This window comes from Ictalurus furcatus, chromosome 12 (assembly GCF_023375685.1).
Source record: "Ictalurus furcatus strain D&B chromosome 12, Billie_1.0, whole genome shotgun sequence".
NCBI lineage: Eukaryota > Metazoa > Chordata > Actinopteri > Siluriformes > Ictaluridae > Ictalurus > Ictalurus furcatus.
In genome coordinates this window covers 1993087-2016103 of record NC_071266.1, presented here as the reverse complement: position 1 = coordinate 2016103, position 23017 = coordinate 1993087, and the positions used below count along the sequence as shown (strand labels likewise).

The window sequence follows — 23017 nt, the reverse complement described above, 5'->3', positions numbered from 1 at the left end:
AAGTGAATGGAAGTGTTTTGGAATTTTCGTCATCCGCAACAGGAATACTGGTAGTCCGACCAGTTTGGATAAATAGAGCCTGACTGTGCAGAGTTTGGTGGAAGTAGTTTGAAAGCTGAATGAGTTATAACAGTCAGAAATTTGTAATGCAAGTCAATGGGAATATTGGCCATTTTGAGCTTCCGTACCATGAATTCCGTAATTTCAGTCACTTAGAAAAGTCATACCAACTCAAGTCAGAACAGGTCTCTGCCGAGTTTGATGCATGTAGCTTGAAAGCTCTGGGAGGAGTAGCAATTGAAAATTTTGGGTCTCAAAAGAAGAATAATAAGCTTATAAAGCAAAACAGGTCAGGTAAAGGACCAGAGGAGACCTCAACAGTCAATGCACAGGTGTACGCTGAAATCTTGGACACTTTTTTTCATTCCATAGTTAGAAAATAGTTTTTAAAGTAATTAAATCAGAATGATGATGCACCTTGCCACAGACCAGAGAGTGTTAATTCTGGTTCACTAAGTCACGGACTAAGAATACTGTTAGGATAAAGCAAATAACAGCTTCTATTATCCCCTTTTCCTCCGTCAGCCTTTTCAGCCTCTTGGTTCATTTACTCAAAAGAAAAACTAGCGCATGTGGTTTACCACGGAGAGTATGCAGGCCTGGAGAGTCTAAATGAACACACTGGCAACCAGAGCAGTTCAAAGAGACGTCTGGTTTAATGCAGATTTCACAGAGGTTTATATAGACATATACAGAGGTACAAATAGCCGGGGTAGGCGCACTACTGTGTGGAAATAATATTGCAGTTGAACTGGCCACGTACGTGAAAAACATCTTAGGCAATACAAGAATGTACAGCTTTCTTGAACATATATGGTCTGATGGTATGGTTCGCCTAACACAGAAAAAGAGGAAGTTCCTATGGTGACATGTTTACTGGCACATACACAACAGACAGGTCTGAAAAGTTCATGAGACATGAATTAAACTATAACTTAAACATACTTATACATATCTGAGGGAATAAAGAATAGAAAGTTTCCCAACAAATACAGTATGAAATACTCTGTTGGGGAGGTAATTAATAAGAAAAGCACACAAACAACACTTTAAAAAAAATAAAAAATAAAAAGATAAACTATTAATTTAAGTACATGCCTTCCTTGTACCCTGAGAGATGGTGGGGCCAGTCAAACAGAGGTAGAGGTTCGGATGGAGCATGGTGCAGTGCGGGGTGTGATAAGTGCTTTAAGGTAGGTGGGTGCTCTTTGTAGGCAAGCATCAGTGTTTTAAATCTGATGTGGCCAGCTACAGGAAGCCAGTAGAAGAAGTGTAGCAAAGGGGTGGTGTGGCAGAACTTAGGAAGGTTGAAAACTAATCATGCAGCCACATTCTGGATCAGTTGCCGAGGTAAAATGGTGCTCAGAGGCAGACCTGCCAGGTGCCAATTGCAGAAGTCCAGTCTCAAATTGAAAATGGACAGAACAAGCACATGAGTGGCCTGTGTGGATAGAAATGAATGAGTCAGCATGAGCGTGTCAGATTAGCAAGGTGACAGAAAAAGGACAGTTGATTGTCTATGGCTATCCCAAGGTTGCGTGCAGTGACAGAATGTGAGATCTGAGAATTCAGATCAGAAGAGAATTAGAAGAGATAAGGAAGCATTCTTTTAGCAGTTAACAAGTTAACATTATTAATCAAATCGGTGCCAAGTAAATTAGATCTGTAAAACGGGATGTCCTAATTCAACTAAATACAAATTCGCATACTACTCATTAACACAGTTACCTCTCCTCAGCTACCATTTTGTATTATGGGGCATTTTAGTAATTATTGTCTGACTGCAAGTCAAGGTTTCCACAGGGAAAAGTGAAGGGAGGAGTAGTACAGCGAGGGGGGCGAGGCGTATGATTGAAGAGGATGCTTAGGATATTTTTGCTTCAGCTGGTGTTACAATCAGCCTTCATGTTTTAAGTAATTGAAATTATGTAAATGATAACCTTCAATGAATAGGAAAGCCTATTTTCAGACTTATCTACTGTAATCTACCTCATCAGGCAATTATTTATCAGTAAAATTTTACTGGGCCCCAGAAAAAAGGGTCTAGTGAAAAGGGTCTGGCTATTGTCACAAAAAATCAGAACAATAAGTATAGTGTTGTGAAAAAGTATTGGCCCCATCCTAATTTCTTCTGTTTTTGTGTATATCTTATACTAAATTGTTTCAGAAATTAAAGCAAAATCTAAGATAAAACAAAGGCAACCTGAGTAAACACAAAATATAGTTTTTAAATTAATATTATTTATTGAAGCAAAAAAAGTTATTCAATACCAACTGGGCCTGTGTGAAAATGTATTTTCCCCCATAGTTACTAATTCCCCAAATCTAAGAAACTGCTTTCAAAATGGGGTTCAGCTGGACTAGGCCTGATTTGACACAACCAGGCCTGCAAACCCTCAACACTTAAATAGAACTTTTCCAACAGCATTTATTTGGGTACAAGGCTTAACACACTATGCCAAAGTTGAAAGAAATTCCAGAAATGATGAGGAAGAAGGTGATTGAAATAAATCAGTCTGGGAACAGTTTCAAAGCTATTTCAAAGGTTCTGGGACTCCAAACAACTACAGTGAGAGCCGTTATATCCAAATGGGAAAACTCTGCACAGTAGTGAACCTTCCCAGCAACTACTCATCCAGCAGGTCATAAAAGAGTCAAGGACAACATCAAAGGAACTTCAGGCCTCTATTGCATGAATAAAGGTCACTGTTCATGATTCCACTATCAGAAAAACACTGGGGAAAAATGGCCTTGATTATCCTCCAACCTTTTGGGAGAATGTTCTGTGAATTGATGAGTTGAAAGTGGAACCGTTTGTAAGACGGGTCCCATTACATAAACCAAACACAGAATTCCACAAAAAGAACACCATGGTGTGTGGATGCTTTGCTGCTTCAGGGCCTGGGCAACTTGCAATAATTTGAGGGAATTATGAATTCTGCTCTCTACCAGAAAATCCTAAAGGAGAATGTCCGGTCTTCAGTCCGTAGGTTGAAACTCAAGCGCAACTGGATTATGCAGCAAGGCAGTGATTCAAAGCTCAGGAGTAAGTCCTAGTCCTAGAAGTAAGTGAAAGACTATTATTCAGTTATCAGAAGTATTTGATTGCAATTATTGCTGTTAAAGGTGGCACAACCAGGTTTTAAGTTTAATGGGGAAATTAGTTTTTCACACTGGTGATAGGTGTTTCATAAATAAAAATAAAAAATAAATAAATAAAAACTGTATTGTGCGTTTACTCAGGTTGCCTTTGTTTTATGTTGTATTTCATTTGAAGAGCTAAAACTATTTAGTATGAGATATACAGAAAAACAGAAGAAATCAGTACTTTTTCACATCACTGTATGTTCATGTATGGTTTCTTTTTGTTCTATGTACAGTTGTGCCCAAAAGTTTGCATACCCCTTGTAGAATCTGCTAAATCTTAATACTGTTAACAAAATAAGATGAATCATAAAAATCCCATGTTATTTTTTTAGTTAGTACTGTCCTGAATAAGCTATTTCACATAACAGATGTTTACATGTAGTACACAAGACAAGATAATAGCTGAATTTATAAAAATTACTCCTGTCAAAAGTTTATATACACTTGATTCTTAATACTGTGTGTCGTTACTTGCATCATCCACGACTGTTTTTTTTAAAGATTGATCAGTGTAAATTATTATTTTGTTTAAAGATCTTTTTTTTTTCGTTTAGTACTGCCCTTCAGACGCTAAATAAGATAGGTACATGTCTCCCAGAAGACAAAAATAATAACAATTTACACTGATCATCCTGTTCAAAAGTTTACACCCCCCTGGCTCTTAATGTATCATGTTGCCTTCTTGAGTATCAGTGAATGTTTGCACCTTTTGTAATAGTCGTGTACGAGTCCCTTAGTTGTCCTCAGTGTGAAAAGATGGTTCTGAACATCATATAGCCACTGTTGGAAAGGGGTCAAATATGCAGAAGATGCTGGAAAAGCAAAGAATATGCAGGACCTGGAGGATTTTTCTGAAAAACAGTGGGCAGTTTAACTGCTCAGGACAAACAAGGGACTCATGAACAACTATCACAAACAAAACAGTCATGGATCATCCAGGTAAAGATACACAGTATTAAGACTCAAGGGTATGTAAACTTTTGAACGGGGTAATTTTTTATAAATTCCACTATTATCTTGTCTTGTGGACTACATGTAAACATCTGTTATGTGAAATAGCTTATTCAAGACAGTACTAAATAGAAAACAACATGGGATTTTTATGATCCCTCTTATTTTCTTAACAGTATTATGATTTAGCAGATTCTACAATGGGTATGCAAACTTTTGGGCACAGCTATATATTCACAAGGACTGGTCACTGGGGGAGATATTTACTAAGACTGTTCAGGGCTCTACAGTGTGACCATTTCACTCGCATTTGTGACTGAAATGTACTTTGTGCGACTGTGAAAAATTATTTAGGCACACCGGTATGAGTGACCTGTTCGGAGATGTATAATACAATTGGAATAAAAGCTCCAAGTGCAACTACACCGCGCAACAGTTACTTTCACATTGCTTTTCATCACCTCAGTCAACCGAACAAGTGTGCAACTACTGCAAAGAAGCCATTATGATGACACAAGTAACACAGTACATCATCTGCTTCTCCCAACTTGCCGATCTCACAAACCGCCATCTTTTATTGATCACGCAAAATGACCTGCACCTGCGACTGTGACGTGCTCGTGTAGCCACAGCGGTGTCAGGCACGAATAAATTAATAATAATGCTAATGCTACAAGGTGGGTTTTAATTCAGATTTCTTTATTAAATAATTCCTCACCAATCATAATTAAAAGTAGCAACTGTTCAGTCTGTAAACATAAAGTATGCTGCTGCTCTCCCTTCACCAACCCTAATAGACACTTCATTTAAGATCACGGTTGCCAAATATCACTAGAAAAGTCAACCCCAGTTTCCATGTTTTGATTTAATCCCCCCAAAAACACAATATTATCAGCAGACATGGCAACACTGTACTGGGGGAACCGATCTAAAATTAACAACTTATAAACAAACAAACAAAACTAATAAAATGTAAAAACAGAAAATGTGCTTAGTTATAAATAAATCATTTAATATGAAAAACAGATATTATAACTTCATAAAATGTAAATAAAATGAGAAATGAAATGATGTTTAATTACTATGGGCTGCATTTAATATAAATTTGACATTAAGCTTAGTAGGCTATCTCCTTAGAAGGCTATTAGCCTTCTTTTTCCTAATATGTATCATGCTGGTATTAGTCTACTTTTAATTAGGACTCTTTATTGTTTAAGATATTTAAAGATAAATATTTTATGTTTATTTATCAATTAACCAACAGTATTTCTCATTGCTATTATTTTAATTCAATTAACAGTGACCATGAGCAGAGAGCTTACATTTAACTGTTTATGACAGACCTCCTGATTAAAGCTTAAGCAAAAAAAAATTGGTATTTGGATTGGTTTTGGTCGTAAAATTCCTGATCGGCGCATCCCTAATGAACACCATTAAACTAAAGCGATTTGGATCTGACGGGTAAATGAACTCACCCAATCACATCCTATATGAGATTATTCAGATATATACTCAATATATGCAGAGTAGCTTTGAGAACTGACTCCAGCCCAGAACCAAAAGTGTAGCTTTAAATATATTTAAGAGGTACAGACTTCAAAGACTGAACATTGAGTTTTATTGTACTTGTTTACAAGGTGGAACAGGTTAACGGTTGTTGTTTTTTGCATACAGCCTGTAAAATGAACTGAAAATATTACATTTAGTTTATCAGAAGGTAAATTAATTTGTCATGGCTCACACTATGTTCCTAAATTCTGTCATAATTGACAAGCTCAAGTTTTCTCATGCCTACTTGTGTGTTATATTGTGGCACGTTATCGTTACCATCCCTAAAAAAAAAAAAAAAAAAAAAAAAAATCCAACCGTGTTCCTAAATTTTTGTAATTAGGAGCACAAGTGCTCCTAAAAAAAATTGTTACCATAGAGCCCTCACAGGGTCCACATGATGGAACCCCAGTTTTTTTTTTGGGGGGGGGGGTTCTTCTTCTCATTATTATTTTTCTCTCTACTTAAACTGATCGTGCAGACCAAACCATAGGTCGTACAGATATGCAACTTGGTCAGTACATAGTATTCCATCCTGCTACTCAGGCAAGAGAGATGAGCCAGATTGGCTTAATGGTGGCACTATTGTGACGCGTTTCATGTTTGGCTCATATCTCCAATACCGTAAGTCGTACAGTGAAAAATTCTTTTTGCTACGTATTCCTTGGGTTCTCACAGGGGGAAAAGCCTCAAGAACCATTTAGCTTTGTTCACTTAGATTTTTTGCGAATTTGCATAATATGCAAAACCTACTTTTGAGAACTTGTCCTACGATTTTTTTCCTATCTTTGCAATTTGGGTGTCAAACTACTCAGCAGTGTGACCCTCAATAATTATTTTTGCAAGCGTATCGTTTGTAAAAATATAGAGTGAAGCAAAAATTATGTATTTTTGTAGGCCAGCCCAGAAGTTAGCATCAACCTGGTTTCCTCAACAAAAACCAATAGGATTTTTCCATTGGCTTTTGGATTATTGCAGAAAGTAAGCTCTGTGACCTACAAAAGTGTATGATTATTACAGGTTTTGTTCTTCAAGATAATCTTCAGAAATGTTTATGAATTTTGAAGCCTAAATACAACCGGCAGACGAAAAACCCCTAAGAAACCGTCTGTTATTCAACAGCCATGTTTTCTTTTAAATATTCATCATTTCGGCAGTGCAGTGACATAACATAATATACCAGACTACAATGTTAAATGTTTTGTTTTCGCTAGCTCACTTTACCCATTCTGTTACATGGTCAAATGTGGCACACAGAAATATGATGAAGCTCTTCCTCTTTCTATAATGGTGGTTGAGATCAAGCTGAAAGTTGCAATAACGTCATCCATTGGACTGGAGTATAACAGAGTATAAAGCATTTATAATTACAGTACAGTGCTGTGTGTTGCTTGGCAACCATTCCGCTAAATGTTGCTGAAGAACCACAATGCTTGTCTGAAGAATGATTATTTGTTATCAATAAATTATTGCATTTTTGTTGCTGTGGGTTTATTTTGTGAAACTTTCCAGGTACATGTATACATTTTAAACTTTAAATGTAAACTCTAACTTTAAATGTAAATTTTAAGCCACTGCATGTATGTACTGAAAAGGCTGCATCTGCTGAATAAAAATGAAAGTCTAACTTCTACAAACTTTATAGTCACTAGGACACACTGTGGCCACAACTGAAATATCATAACAATGGGCTTAAAGAGGACTCTACTTGCAGATCTCCTCAACCGTTTTACATAGGAAGGTGACACATGCTAGGCTTTTTTCTTGCGTGTAAGAGTGAGAGATGGGAGTCTAAGTACATGTACACTCACCGAACACTTTAATAGGAACACCAGTACACCTACACATTCATGCAATTATCTAATCAGCCAATCATGTGGTAGCAGTGCAATGCGTAAAGTCATGAAGATATGGGCCAGCAGCTTCAAGTAATTTTCACATCAGTCATCAAAATGGGGAAAAAATGTGATCTCAGTGATTTTGACCATAACATGATTGTTTGTACCAGAAGGGCTGGTTTGAGTATTTCATAAACTACGTGAAAATATTCATATTTTTGCCCAAAAAAAACAAGCATATCAGTTTTGAAAATAAGGAGCAGAAATGAATTTATTTTCTAGCTTGATTCTATTACTAAAACTATATAAAGTTGCCTTTTGTACAGTTTAGCCCACTCAAAATCACGATGATTTGCCTAACATGCAAAACCTACTTTTGTGAACTACTCATAGGATTTTGGGCTAATCTTTACAAAATTGATGTCAAACTACTCTGGAGAGTGTGAAGCTAAGTAATTATCAAAAACATGTTGACATTTTAGAAACAGTATAGCCATTACATATCAAGCTATTCTAAGGAGGCAGAGCTGGTTTACTCAAATAGCTATAATTAATGATTGGTCATATGTATTTGAATCAACACCAAAACAAAGTTCAGTACAAGGTTCTGAGGACATGTGCGAAGGTTTTGGTGTGGTCATACAAAGGGGGCAGAGTTTAGGTTCCAATAGCAGTTTCTCATGAACTGTAAGGCCAATCAACCTGGAATTTGGTAGGGTGCATCTATGTTCTAATCTGCACGTGTATTTTTCATGATCCCTAATTACTGAAAAAACATGGCCACCGTTGGCCATGTAGCAGATTTTAGCAGGCATTTGACAGTCAGTACGTTTTCATGGACAACAATAATCCAATATTAAGCTGATTAAGACAATATTCTGATTAAGAAACTACCATGTAAACAGCAATTTTTTATTACCTTAATCCGACTAAAGTCATACTCGAAGTAAACACAAATTGATTTAAGACATGCATTACAGGCATGTACACACCTTAATCACACTATTAATGTCATGTGGGAGTTTTCACTGCATTTTGCGGCAGGACACGATCACACATGGCAGTGCTCAACCATTTGATGGCAAACAAGAGAGCACAGCTGCGTCCGAAACCGTGTATTTACCTACTATATAGTAGGTGAAATACATGTATCTCAGCTAATATATAGTAGGTAAGTATGCGGGTTCGGATGCAGCCCACGGCTTCAAGCAGTCGTTTATTAGCACGTATAGCATGACAAATAATTAACTGCACTTGAAGCTTTCGTAAAATTAAAAATGAAACACCCAAAACTGTATACGGTACCGTAACAAAGACGAACTGTATGTTGATACGTGAAATTATGGAGGGAACGTCGGACGGTGTGGCGTGGGGACGTAATGACGTGTGCCATTAATCAATCTATGTTCTATAACATGTAAAACGGGAACATGAACGGAGTATTCTAAAAGTGACTCATGTAAACACCTTAATCACGATATTGTCTTATTCAGAATAAGGTCAATAACTAGATTATTGCTGTCCATGTAAGTTCAGTTTAAATAGTTTGAAGTTATGTTCAAATAGCTGTTTCTTTGGAACCAAAAGTCCAATTTGGTTAAAATTTTGTGTGCTGCATTGATCTGCTAATCTTTAACTGTTTTTATCATCCCTGAAAAACCTGATAAGTATGTTCATGTATGGGCTCTTTATTGTTCTGTGTACCTTGGCAAGAACTGCACACTGGGGGCACTTTTTTGCATGGAGTGCTTGGACCCAGCAGATTCTTTTTTTCTCTGATTCCTTGGATTCTCCCAAACAAAAAAGGCTCAGGAACAGATTAGCTCTGCACAGTTAGATTTTGAGCTAAATTGCGTAATATGAAAAACCTACTTTTTTCAAACTAGTCCATTTTGACTTATCTTCAAAAGTTGGTGTCAAACTACTCAGCATTGTGGAAACCTCAGTATCTCAGTAAACCTCATGATCAAAAACATGTTGACATTTGTAAACATTATCGCCATCACATGACAATCAATTCTTATGAGGCGGAGCCTAATCTCCTCAAACAGCATCAACTTTTTGCTTGAAACCTGGGAGGTCAAAACAGGAAAATTGTATTCATATGCAAAGGTTGGTGCACAGCTATACATTGGGGTGTGGCTATGTTCAAATAACTTTTTTTGCATGAACCATAAGTTCTATTGAGCTGAAATTTGGTTTGGTGCATATACACTCACCATGCACTTTATTAGGAATACCTGCACATTCATGCAGTTAACTAATCAGACAATCATGGCAGCAGTGCAGTGCAAACAATCATGCAGATACAGGTCAAGAGCTCCAGGAAGAAAAATTGTGATCTCTGTGACTTTGATTGTGGCATGGTTGTTGGTGCCAGATGGACTGGTTTGAGTACTTCAGAAACTGCTGGTCTCCTGGGATTTTCACACACAGCAGCCTCTAGAGCAGGGATGTCCAGTTGTATCCAGAAACGGCCGGTGTGGGTGCAGGTTTAATGATATCAGCATCACCCAATTCACACCTCTCCACTGCTCTCCATCCCTCACTCGTGGAGGTTTCACACCCCTCCCCTCATCCGAGGGCCGGTGTGGGTGCAGGTTTTCATTCCAACCAAGCAGGAGCCACACCTGATTCCTGTTTAATCAGTTGATCTTGGCTTTCAATAGACTCAGGTGTGGCTTCTGCTTGGTTGGAATGAAAAGCTGTACCCACACCGGCCCTCGGATGAGGGGAGGGGTATGAAACCTCCATGAGTGAGGGATGGAAAGCAGTGGAGAGTTGTAAATTGGGTGATGCTGAAATCTCAGAAGCCCTTAGGTGTGAATTGGGTGATGCTCATGTCTCTGAATCCCTGTTGGAGGATGCACAATAGCCCAAGAGGGAAAGCTTGAGTCTGATTGGGGGGGATGGTGCCGTATCAAATCTGTTGAAAAACAGATTTAATTCATTTGCCCTGTCTTGGTCACTGGATACAAGGCCCCTCCCACTGTCTTTATTGTGACCAGAAATTGTTTTCAGTCCCCTCCAGACCTCCCTTGTGTTGTTCTGTTAAAGGCGTTCCTCCAACTTTTTCTTGTAGCTGTCTTTTCATTTCCTTATCTCCCCTCTGAGCTGTTTTTGAACCCTCCTCAGCTCTTCTTTGTCCCCCAGTCTAAAAGTCTCTTTTTTTCATTCAGCAGGGCTTTGAACTCAGGAGTCACCCAGGGTTTGTTGTTGGAAAAACACAGAACCTTCTTCATAGGCATTTCCCAGTCCGTGGTCTCAAAACAGTCTCTTATTGCCTCACTAGTCCCCTCAGACCATTTTCTCACATACCATGTGGTTGGAGGTTGTTTATTCACTAAATTTATGTAAACAGGCAACAGATGTGATTTGGCCAGGTTGTGACCAGGTTGTGATCTGAGCAGCCGAGCGGGGTAAGGGGTGAAGAGCTGTATGCATCCTTTGTGTTTATATACAGCAGATCCAATGTTTTATTTAACATACTGGGTAACGTGGGGAGAGTTGAGGACAAGGAAGCATAATTAAAGTCCCCGGAGATGAGGAGGAGGGACTGTGGGTGCGGTGTCTGCAACTGTAACACAACACTGTGTAGGAGCTCACATGCCACTGTAGCATCAGCCGGGGGGGGGGGTGTAGACAGTTATCGCGGTGACGTGTGAGAACTCCCTTGGCAGGTAATATGCCAATTGCTCTCCCGTCCACTCTCACACTCATCCGTCCAGTGTAACCAGTGAGTCCGTACTGAGTTCATTCAACCACGTCTCCGTGAAGCACATGATGCTACACTCCCGGTACTCTCTCTGCAGCCTGGTTAGTGCCATTAGCTCTTCCATCTTATTGCAGAGAGGTCTCGCGTTCCATATAATAACAGGTGGGATGAATGGTTTGTACTGTCTTTTTCTCTCCTGGCGTTTAAGTCCAGCTCTGCTTCCCCTTGTCCTTCTCCTTATAATTTCCTCGGGGATCACCAGTCTTTCTGTAGGAATTAACTGGTGTTGCTCAGTGTGAACAGCTGCTCCCTAGTATACACACTGGAGCTGTGGCCGAATGGGTCTCCCAGTGCAGAGTCCAAAAAACGAAAAAAATAATTACTGCTAACTTCAACAGCAATGACGAAGATTAGTGTAGAAGAAAACACAAAGAAAGCACAAAAACATGGGAAATATACTAAACTTCGCAGTCACATCAACATCAATACGGTAAAAACTAAAATTCGTAAAAACATCAATACAGTAAAAAGAGATGTGCAAAAATACAGAAGTTTTGTGCAAAAGCATAAAAAACCGAATGTAAGTGGCTATCCATAGTTCAAATAAGTAAGGAAAGTAATGTAAAAAAAAAAAGACTGTTTGCAAGAACAAGAAAACAAGCGTTAGTGCATCGAGGCATAGTGATCTAATTTATTTTTATTTTTACATTATTTAACTACATATATGTATATATAAACAGTTTATTTAATTTTGTTTTTATATTCTTATACAGATTTTTTTCAGTTGAATTATATTCAAGGATATCCACAGAAAATCATGTTTAATGATCATGATCTCAAAATTGACCAAAATAATCATGATTATATATATATATATATATATATATATATATATATATATATATATATATATATATATATAGTGCTGATTTCTTATGTTTTTGTGTATATCTTGTTTTTGTGTGTGCCTCATACTAAATAGTTTTACATATTCAAATGAAGTACAACATAAAATAAAGGCAACCTGAGTAAACACAAGTTTTATTTATTTATTTATTTTACTGAAGCAAAAAGAAGTTACCCAACACCTATCACCCATGTGAAAACCTAATTGTTGCCCCATTAAACTAAAAATCTGGTTGTGCCATCTTTTGCAGCAATAACTGCAACCAGACACTTCCGATAACTGGAGATCAGTTTTTTTTATTTTTTTATTTATTTTTTATTTTTATTTATGAAACACCTATCACCAGTGTGAAAAACTAATTTCCCCATTAAACTTAAAACCTGGTTGTGCCACCTTTAACAGCAATAATTGCAAACAAATAATTCTGATAACTGAATAATAGTCTTTCACTTACTTCTAGGACTAGGATTTACTCCTGTCCTTTGGATCATTGTCTTGCTGCATAACCCAGTTGCACTTGAGTTTCAATTTACGGACTGAAAACCGGACATTCTAGGATTTTCTGGTAGAGAGCAGAATTCATGTTTCCCGCAATTATTGCAAGCTGCTCAGGCCCTGAAACAGCAAAGCATCCCCACACCCCACACCATCACACTTCCACCACCATGCTTGACCATAGGTATGATGTTTTTTGTGGAATTCTGTGTTTGGTTTAAGACAGATGCAGATACGACAGTAACAGAACCTCTGCGTTCCAAACAGTTCCACTTTCGACTCCTAAGTCCACAGAGCATTCTCCCAAAAGGCTTGAGGATCATCAACGTGTGTTTTGGCATTGATGCCATTTTTGCCCAGTATCTTTCTGATATTGGAGTCATGAACAGTGACCTTTATTGATGCAATAGAGGCCTGTATGTCTTTTCATGTTGTCCTTGGCTCTTTTGTGACTTTCTGGATGAGTAGTTCTGTGCTCTTGGAGGAATTTTGGAAGGTCGGCCACTTCTGGGAAGGTTCACTACTTTGCAGAGTTTTTTCCATTTGGAGATGGTTACTGTGGTTCTCTGGAGTCCCAGAGCCTTTGAAATAGCTTTGTAACCCTTCCCAGACTGATGTATTTCAATCACCTTCTTCCTCATCATTTCTGGAATTTCTTTCCATTTTGGTGTGTAACTGGGAAAGACCTTTAACCAACTTCATGCTGTTGAAAAAGTTCTATTTAAGTGTTGATTTGATTGAACAGGGCTAGCAGTAATTAGGCCTGGTTGTGTCTAGTCCAGCTGAACCCAATTATGAATGAAGTTTAATAGATTTGTGGAATTAGTAACTACGGGGGCAAATACATTTTCACACAGGCCCAGTTGATATTGGACAACTTTTAACACAAAACTGTATTTTGTGTTTACTCAGGTTGCCTTTGTTTTATCTTAGATTTTGTTTTAATTTCTGAAACAATATTGTGTGAGATATACACAAAAACAGAAGAAATCAGAATGGGGCAAATACTTTTTCACAGCACTGTGTGCTGTTGTGTTTGTGTGTGTGTATGTTTACCCAGTGTTGTCACTAGTCCAACCACCTTCATGAAAAACCATCAGGCTATATTAAATCTGTTTAATATACTGTAGATGCAACAGTCAATGATAAACTAAATCTTGTGAAAAGACTGTTGATTCTGTTGTATGCTGCATGTCAATTCACTCATGCGTTAACTGGCAGATCTTGGCCGTTCAATATGGCAAATGGTGACGAATTGCAGTATTAAGAAAACGTTGCCAATGAGGCATCTACGTATATAGAGTAGTGCTTGAAAGTTTACCCACCCTTTAGACTTTTCTATGTATCTGCATAAATATGACCTAAAACATAATAAGATTTGTCCTAAATGTATACAAAGAGAACCCAATTAAATTATACAAAAATATTATACTTGATCATTTATTTATTGAGGAAAATGATCCAATATTACATTTCTGTGAGTTACAAAACAATGTGAACCTCTAGGATTAGCAGTTAATTTGAATGTGAAATTTCAGGTGTTTGCAATCAATGGGATGACCATCAGATGTGAGTGAGCACCCTGTTTTATTTAAAGAACAGGGATCTATCGGAGTCTGATCTTCACAACACATGTTTGTGGACGTGTATCATGGCACGAACAAAGGAGATTGCTGCCCATCTGCATTTTACTAAAGATTACATGGACAAGCCAGAAGGCTATTGGAAAAATGTTTCATGGATGGATGAGATCAAAGTAGAATTTTTGGTTCTATTTTGAGAAGCGTTATGTTTGGAGAAAGGAAGACAATGCATGCCAGCATAAGAACCTTATCATCGTTTGGACCCATTTTGCTGCATCTGAGCTGGGACGACTTGCCATCATTGATAGAACAATGAATTCTGAAGTATACGAGCATATTCAAGCAATTCATATGATGAAACCCACCAACATCCCAGAGTTGAAGCTAAAATTCCTCCAAGCCAATGTGCAGGACTGCTCAACAGTTAGCAGAAATGCTTAGTTGCAGTTATTGCTGCACAACACCAGATACTGAAAGCAAAGGTTAATATACTTTTGCCACTCACAGATATGTAATATTTTATCATTTTCCTCAATAAATAAATGACCAAGTATAATATTTTTGTCTCATTTGTTTAATTGGGTTCTCTTTATCTCCTTTTTAGGACTTTTGTGAAAATCTGATTATGTTTTAGGTCATATTTACACAGAAATGTAGTAAAAAAATGCTACAAACTTTCAAGCGTGTGTGTGTTCGTTCTCGCTCGCAGTAATGTCTGTTTGGATACAGTTTCAGAACAGCTAAAAGTTACCTTTCTTTGTGTTCTGCCAAAAAGACCGAAATCTCGTTTCATTCTTTTTTTGACTCGTCATTGCCTCTCAATGGAATGTCTACTCTGTACTGCACTGACTGCATTTTTTTTTTTAACTGAAGTCATGCTGGTCTTTGGAGGAGCGAGAAAGCGAGTGTGAGAGATGTTAGCAGTCAGCATCCCGTACTGTAAACAGCACCATACTAAGTTTAAACAAATAATTCCTATCACATTAATTCCTATCACATTTCCACCAAACTTTCCAGGCAAAAGGCCTTCAGGGCTAGAATAAAATAATTTGGGGCTCAAGCCCCAATTGATTAGCCCTAGCGACGCCCCTGGGTACCGATGTCGGATTGTTTCTCAGGAACCAAAAGTCCAATTGAGCTCAAATTTGGTGTGCTGCATCATTCTACTAATCTATAACTGAATTTTTTTTTAAAAAAATTTTAAAAAAATTAAAAAAAAATTAGGTTACTTTAAAAAACATGCCTGTCTTCAGCCAAGCAGGTTTCAGCTGACATTTCATACAACTAATATCAAGCAATCATCACAAAATCTGATAAGTATTTTAATCTATGGACTTTTTATTTTTCTATATAACTTGACAAGATCTGGCGGTGATATTTGCTGAAGGTGCTTGGACCCTGATGATTGCTTCTTGTGGCTCTATTTATGCATTGTTTTTAATTTATCGTGTTTTTGAACTTTTCATTCAGTGCAACTGTGATCTGAAATAATAATAAAGCTGAAAATTTTTAGGTTGAAGTTTTCAATCTTCTCTTTGTCACGAGTGAGAGCTACTCCAGGAAGACATTTGTGGTTCACTGCCAGGACTGTGCACGCAAAGGCAGCAATGACCTGGATGGTTTTGTGGTGCTAGAACAGTACAGGATGGAGGACCTCATGCAGGTCTATGACCAGTTTTCATTAGTAAGTCCACTTCATAATACTTAATATGAATACTTCATAATACTTAATGAAAATATAACACTTAATACATAATACTGCATTTAGTTTTTCTAATTGGCTGAAATTTACTCCTGAGACCAGGTCCTGTTTAGCTTACCATTCACATTTATGCAAAAATATATGAACTGTTTACATCCTGATATTTTCCAAAGTTTGGATGGTAAAATATTATTTATATATATATATATATATATATATATATATATATATATATATAATTAGTAGGCACATTTTTATGGGAATGCAAGTGAAAGGAGTACTGAAATACTCATCTTAATTAAATCAAACCAGTTACTCTAATATTTTTTAAACATAAGGCGTGACATAAGGAATTTAGACTTTTTGAGCAGGCATGTAAACTGCTTAAGTGAAACAATTGAACAAGAAGTGCTGTGCTATGGATCAGTCCAGTGGCATCTAAGACAGCTTTTTGCTTTCTTTTTTTTTTGCATTTGAGCTGTTTTTTGTGCTGTTCACATGATACTTAGTGCCAAAATAAACCAGCCTTAAAGCATTCTGAATGTGCAGTGCAAATGCTTTATTTGCCTTTGCAGTTTTGTCAACTGCATTATAGGCAGATTTCAGTATTTTAAATTGATAATGCTGATCACCCCTATACACAACACATATTCATGCATTTGTGTAGCTAGAAAATTACATTTTTGATCAGGTCGTTCTGTAGATTTTGAGTGACCCTTTTTCCATTTTGGGGAGTAGGGAAAACACTATAACACCTTTTTCTGTTTTTTAGGCTCCTCCCCTGCATTCATCTTCATCTTGACATTAGGACTCTGTAGTTGTGAACAATATCACATTACAGGAACTTTAAAAAAAAAAAAAAAAAAAAAAAAAAGGAAAAAAGGACCATTTCTGATATTCAGGAAAGTCAAGGCTGTGCGGTGCATGGCCGGTATCCATAGTGACCGCCCAGGGCTGCCCACTGAAGCAGCTGTGTGTGTCTATGCAACATGTTGTTAAAGTGCAGCACATCATGTTGGCCTACTGGGGGCAGTAGTGGAAGCACTTCTCGCAGGACGGCTCTCTCCTATACGGCTCGGCTCTGCTTCTCCAGAGAAATTAAAACAAAACACAGGGGAAATGTTTTGTATATATTGTATGAACAGCTGGCATAGTCACAAGACTACTGACTTGAGAAATCCGCCCCCCCATTTTCCTTTTCGTACTTTGTTAATGAGCTGATACACAATCCTTTATTCTTTGTGTCTAAAAGGGTGTCCCTTACATGAGGGACACTAGCCTAGCTGGTCTTTTTGTATGAGAAATAGCAATTTTACCACTAAAAATTATTATGTGAAGATTTAGGTGATCAGATTTTTTTTTTTTTTTTTTTTTTTTTTACTGCTTTTATGTTTTATTAGTCTCTCTCTCTATATATAAAAAAACATTCAATGTTTTTATTTCTTATGTAAGAAAAAGGAAAAATAGTGAAGAAAAAAGATACCAGCCAAGTCACAAAGAAAATGGATTGCACATAGACTAAGGAATAAAGTTTAAATTGTGACTCTCCTCCTAAACACGCGTGCCCGTGTTTCTAATATTGATGTACATTTTCACTATTTATAAATGCATATTTATTGCTTGAAGATATTTGTTGATGGAATGCTGTTATTTTTTTCCCAGATTACCTGCCATTAAATTTGAAGGAGTTTTGTCATTTAAACACTACTCCTGCATTTTCTATATAAAAATAAACCTGCTTAGCAAGCATTGTACAGAAACCATTAAATTGTTTTATTGTTTGAATTTATTGAGTTATTAAAAGTTTGTAATATATCCATGCACATGTTATATTAATGGTTTACGAAGTCATATTTTACTGCTTTTGCCTTTGTCTTCCATTTCCTTTTGGGCATATAAAATAATACCTGATAATGTTTATTGTAAATGTAATATTTACATTTATTAGTTTGGTCAAGAACAGGACGATAATTCAGAGTGCATTTGCTAGAACATTGACAGTATTACATGACTGCATTTCAGTAATAATGGTTTACACACATGGGTCCCTAAATTTTTGCAAAATTTGAAAATCATGCATTGAAAATTTATTGGCATCCAAAAATAGATGAAAAACAGATGAGTGCTGGCTCTTTTTCTGGTACTATGCAAAAATGGTACACCACAGGACATTATGTTTGGTGTGGTGCATGTTAGTTATTAACTTTATGATGTCAAGAATCCATTCAGTTGCGTAACAATATTGTTATGTGGTTAGTCACCTTTCATCATTGTCTCTTCTACATAACACTCATATTTGGACAACACAGTTCATCTAATCTCCTTTTCTGTTGAATTGAAAATATGAAAGTCTGATTCAGATGTACAGGTGCATCTGAAAAAAATTTTATATCGTGGAAAAGTTCCTTTTTTCCCTGTAATTTAATTCAAAAAATGGAACTTTCATATATTCTAGATTCATTACACAAAGTGAAATATTTCAAGCCTTTTTTGTTTTACTCTTGATCATTATGACTTACAGCTCATGGAAATAAAAAATCCAGTATCAAAATATTAGAGTATTATGAAAGTTCCACATTTTGAATTAAATTACGGACAAAAATGAACAATATTCTGTTGTTGTTGTTTTTTTAGATACACCTGTATGCTATCTGCAGCTTTATGGATAAGTTTCATTGGTTGGTCAGTGCTCAGCTTCACTATGACACCAGAAATCTTCTACTTGTCATGTTTAAGTTTTCAGTTCAAAGATACTAGCTGAAATTTCAGAATTGGTTGATTTACCTATTTTGTTATTCATTAATCATTATTATAGTTTTTTTTCCATTTCCCCCCATCCATTCCCAGATATTTTAATGCAGCAGCAGATGTTCTTTGTCTCTAAATGAACACTGCGTTAATTCATGCAGTTTGGTATCACCACGTGTGTATCAGAACTGTCAAATTAACAGATTACAGCTACACAATCCATATAAACAATCAAGTAACAAGGTGAGCTATGTAACTGAAACATTATTACATAGAGTAGCACACAAAGGACATTGAGTATTATTTACACCCCCTGTAGAGAAACTTTCTTTTGCCAAACATGAATGAGTTAGAAAGCCCCGTCAATGAGGTAGCTAACTTTTAAACCAAAATCACATAAGTGAAACTCTGTTAAAGAAATTAGTTTATTTAAATACTTCAACATGTGTTAATGATGTAACTTACATTTCTGAGCTGTACTCATGCACCAAACATGATTTCACAAGATGCTTAAAAGATGGATCTGAAACCCAGCAGACAATGTAGCTGTAGGTTCACTAACACAGATATCTACACTGCATGCCAGGTACAAGACCATCTCTGATGCCTTTGCAACATTGACCTTTGGGTTGTATTAGTACTATGCAAGTATCCCATAAACCCCATGCTACATGATTCAATTTAACAGACAGTTCTCTTACATAATGCTTCCTTTATCACTCAAATCATTCAAAGAGACAGATGGAAGCTACTGCTGTTCAAAGGATTATGAAACATGTGTTTGGGTCTTGGAGAAACTACATTTCTCAGAAGATTTAATTTAATGAATGAAGTCCATTAGAGACCCAGTAGCCAGATGTAGCTGCTGACAGGTAGACAGGACCTACACTGATTACTGAGCAACTGAGGGGCTCCTGAACAACCTGCTAACTGTAATCTTATATGAATGTGAGATTAGATGTTACAACAGTGAAGAAGTTAAACCAACATATGGTCAATTATTATATGGAGTACTTAAAGACATGTTTATTATTCAGAACTTGTAATTGTGATTGAAATCAGAAATTGTATTGTGATTCTTTTTGTTTTCATAGAATTCACAGTATTTATTACAGCATTCCTTTTTCTTGTGGGTTGGCTCTGTCATATAGCAATACATGTAATGTTCTGCTGCAATAACATCATGATGAATAATCATGTAAGGTTGCATGCTGATTAGTTGTGCGTTCCTGCAAAAAAAATGACAGAAAGGCTTATACTCTATATTGTGTCGGTGGGCAGTTGTATCATCAGTGTGGTAGGCTGATGTGACATGGAAAAAGGAGACCCACCAGACACATAAGCTCGCCTTAGGTTCAGGTAGTGGGAAGTTAAACAGGAGTTAGTGTAATTTTTTTTAACCTGACTCATTTCACTCAGGTTTGAAAAATGGTTCTTGGACAGAATCGCATCATAACATTTTATTGAACATTTTCTACAACTGGCTTATAGGGGGCACTAGATAAACAGGAAATGTAAGGACATACAACAGGACAATGTTATCAGTTTGCTAATTAAGGGAATACCATCTAGTGAGATATTTCATGCACTACCATTTCTCTCACTTGCCCTCTTGCTCTCTGCCTTTCTCACTCCCCTTTTCGGGCTCCTGCACTGTGTCATCTATCTGAAAGTTGTGGCGTTCCCCTTTTCCACTGCTGCTTTACTGCATCACCTTTTTCTGTGATTTGACTGGCTGTATGACAACACATGACTCTTCAATTTTTTTTCCATGAATCAGAAGAAAAAAAAAGGCCCAACGCTGAGGAAGTCAGCGTGATGGAGGGAACTGGTGTATGTAGGAAAAACAATCATGTATAACTATTCAGCCAAGATTTTCAAGTGTATTTTTCAGACAGACCTTGTCTCTCATTTATGACAGTGTTTTAGGACAACTGTTAAAAAAAAACCAATAAGATTTTGAGAATAGTGTTGCAATATTTAGAGAATAAAGTCAGAATATTATGACAAAATGTTACATATCATGTTTGTGTGTTTAAAATGTGGGCGGTGAAGATTTTGTGAATTTGTTTCTTTTGTTGAAGGTTGTCTTCAAGGCTAACAACGGTTACATCTGCGTGCCAGTCAAAGAAAACGTGTAGATGAATGAAATTCAAAAGGATCGATCCAGGAGGAGTGGAACTCCGGTGCACTCCGAGTCCCTAATGAGTTATGGCATATTGACTACGATACAATGTAGACCAATGGCAAGTCATTATCCCATAAAGCATCGGGGACTCGAATGCTGTACTGACAGTGCTGGAGTTATATCTGTTATGCCACAGATGTAACCATGGATAGTCTTCAAGGTGACCACTGCTTTCACCGATTTCCGATAGAGATCTAAATGGAATCTCTGTTTGCTTCTCTAGGCTCATTGTTTTTTTTTTAATATAATTGTGTGTACTGTGAAACCCGATGGGACATTCCACGCACCGTGCATGTGGAATCAATTCTCAAATGGGATTTCCTGATTCTCTGGACCAAGCCAAACACTTGGACATGTAATTCAGATGTAATTCAGATTCAGAATGCCAGAATTTTGTCTAGAACAAGAAGAACTAGATTCGACACTTTCTGATGAAAATGTGAGTGGCGCAAAATTCAACACGGACATGCAGCCACATATGCCGGTCAGTAGGGGGAGCTACATTGCGTTTTAGCCAGGTCTACTCCCTAAGATTTACAAGAGGATATATGACAAGAGCATGACAGGCGAACAAGGTCCAAGCTGTGACACCTGTTTTATTCCCCATTCATCCTCTATGGGTTGAAAACACAAGAGTTTTTTTGTCCGCAGTTCAAACATTGTTAGACTGTTCGCTTAAAAGTCAAAAGCATGTCCGTAACGTGAAAGGTTGCGTGCCAAACATTTGTCTGGAAGAACAATAATTATAACTAGCTATGCACAGTTTGAGGAAAAACTTTGATGCTGGCTAGACAAAGCAAATCTGAAAGTTTAAAATATTTATCAGTTTGAAATGTGAAGGCAATGTACAGTTTTAAGAAAGAAAGAGAGACAGATAGATAGGGTGCCAATATCTGTAGAGTTGATTAGACAGGCAGATAGACAGACAGACAGACAGAGCCAATGCTTTTAGAGTTGATTAGCTAGATAGGGTGCCAGTACTTCTAGAGTCGGATAGATAGATAAGTTGCTGATACTTGTAGTTAGATAGATAGGGTGCCAATATTTGTAGAGTTGAATAGATAGGGTCCCAATACTTGTAGAGTTGATTAGATACATGGATAGATAGATAGATAAAGTCAGAGTGCCAGTAGTTGTAGTTAGATAGATAGGGTGCCAATACTTGTAGAGTTGACTGGATAGATAGGGTGCCAAAATGATCTATCTAGCTATTCAACTCTACAAGTATTGGCACCCTACCTATCTATCTATCCATTCAAATCTGAAAGTATACATATAGGGTGCCAATACGTGTAGAGTTGAATAGATAGATAGATAGATAGATGGATGGAGTGAGTGTCTGTTATGTGTACATAAGTGAGAGGGTGAGAGGGAGAGAAGAGTGGTTTCAAGCAGAGATTTGACAGTTGGTGTTTGAAATGTTAAACATTCCGAGCCAGGCTCTGAACATTCAAGTCAGCGCAAGTGTACAGGAGTTTTGGGTATTTTTGATCGTCCACTACACAAAAACCGAGCAGTTACCGAAAATAGAGCATGATCAGTCTCAACAGCCTGAAGGACTTTTCTGGTTTGGTGGAAGTAGCTTGACAGCACAAGGAGTTATAACAGTCAGAAATTTTGAATGGAATTCTATCAGAAATTTGGACATTTTGAGCTTCCGTAACAGGAAAACCGTAAATCAGATCAGTTGGAAAAGATATAGCAACTTAGAGTAGACTGAAGTTCTCTACAGAGTTTGTTGGCTGTAGCTTGAAAGCTATGGGGGGAGTAGCATACAGAAATGAACTGTCTCAGAAGAAGAGGAAAAATAACTAGATAGGTAAAGTTTGAGGACAAACTTTGATGTTGACTTGACAAAGCTGGTATGAAGAGTTTAAAATGGTTATTAGTTTGAAATCTGAAGGTAATGTGGAGTTTTAATAAATGTATTTAATAAATGTATAAATAAACCCTATGCAAATATTTATCTTCTTCTTCAGAAGAAGAAGCAGAACCAGATTTTACATTTTCTGAAGAAATGTGAGTGGTGATTGCCCATGTAATATTCGACACTGACATTCAGCTGCACACGCCGGTCAATAGGGGGAGCTACATGTGTGTATATGTTTGTTGAAGCATAAATAATTTGACATACA

General features: G+C 37.1%; 1 protein-coding gene across 4 annotated transcripts in view; it reads left to right on the top strand.

Moving 5' to 3' along the window:
* kdm6al (lysine (K)-specific demethylase 6A, like) overlaps positions 1–23017 on the top strand; it is a 200661-nt gene that overhangs the window by 174221 nt on the left and 3423 nt on the right. For 3 of the 4 annotated variants that reach the window (XM_053637613.1, XM_053637614.1, XM_053637612.1), the window contains 2 exons: positions 15758–15928; positions 16719–22054. The exons of the other annotated variant lie outside the window; for it this stretch is intronic. In XM_053637613.1, the coding sequence (XP_053493588.1) occupies positions 15758–15928; positions 16719–16748 (201 nt within the window). In that variant the 3' untranslated portion in view covers positions 16749–22054. Of the gene's footprint in view, positions 1–15757; positions 15929–16718; positions 22055–23017 lie in introns of those variants that run through there. 4 annotated transcript variants of the gene reach the window in all.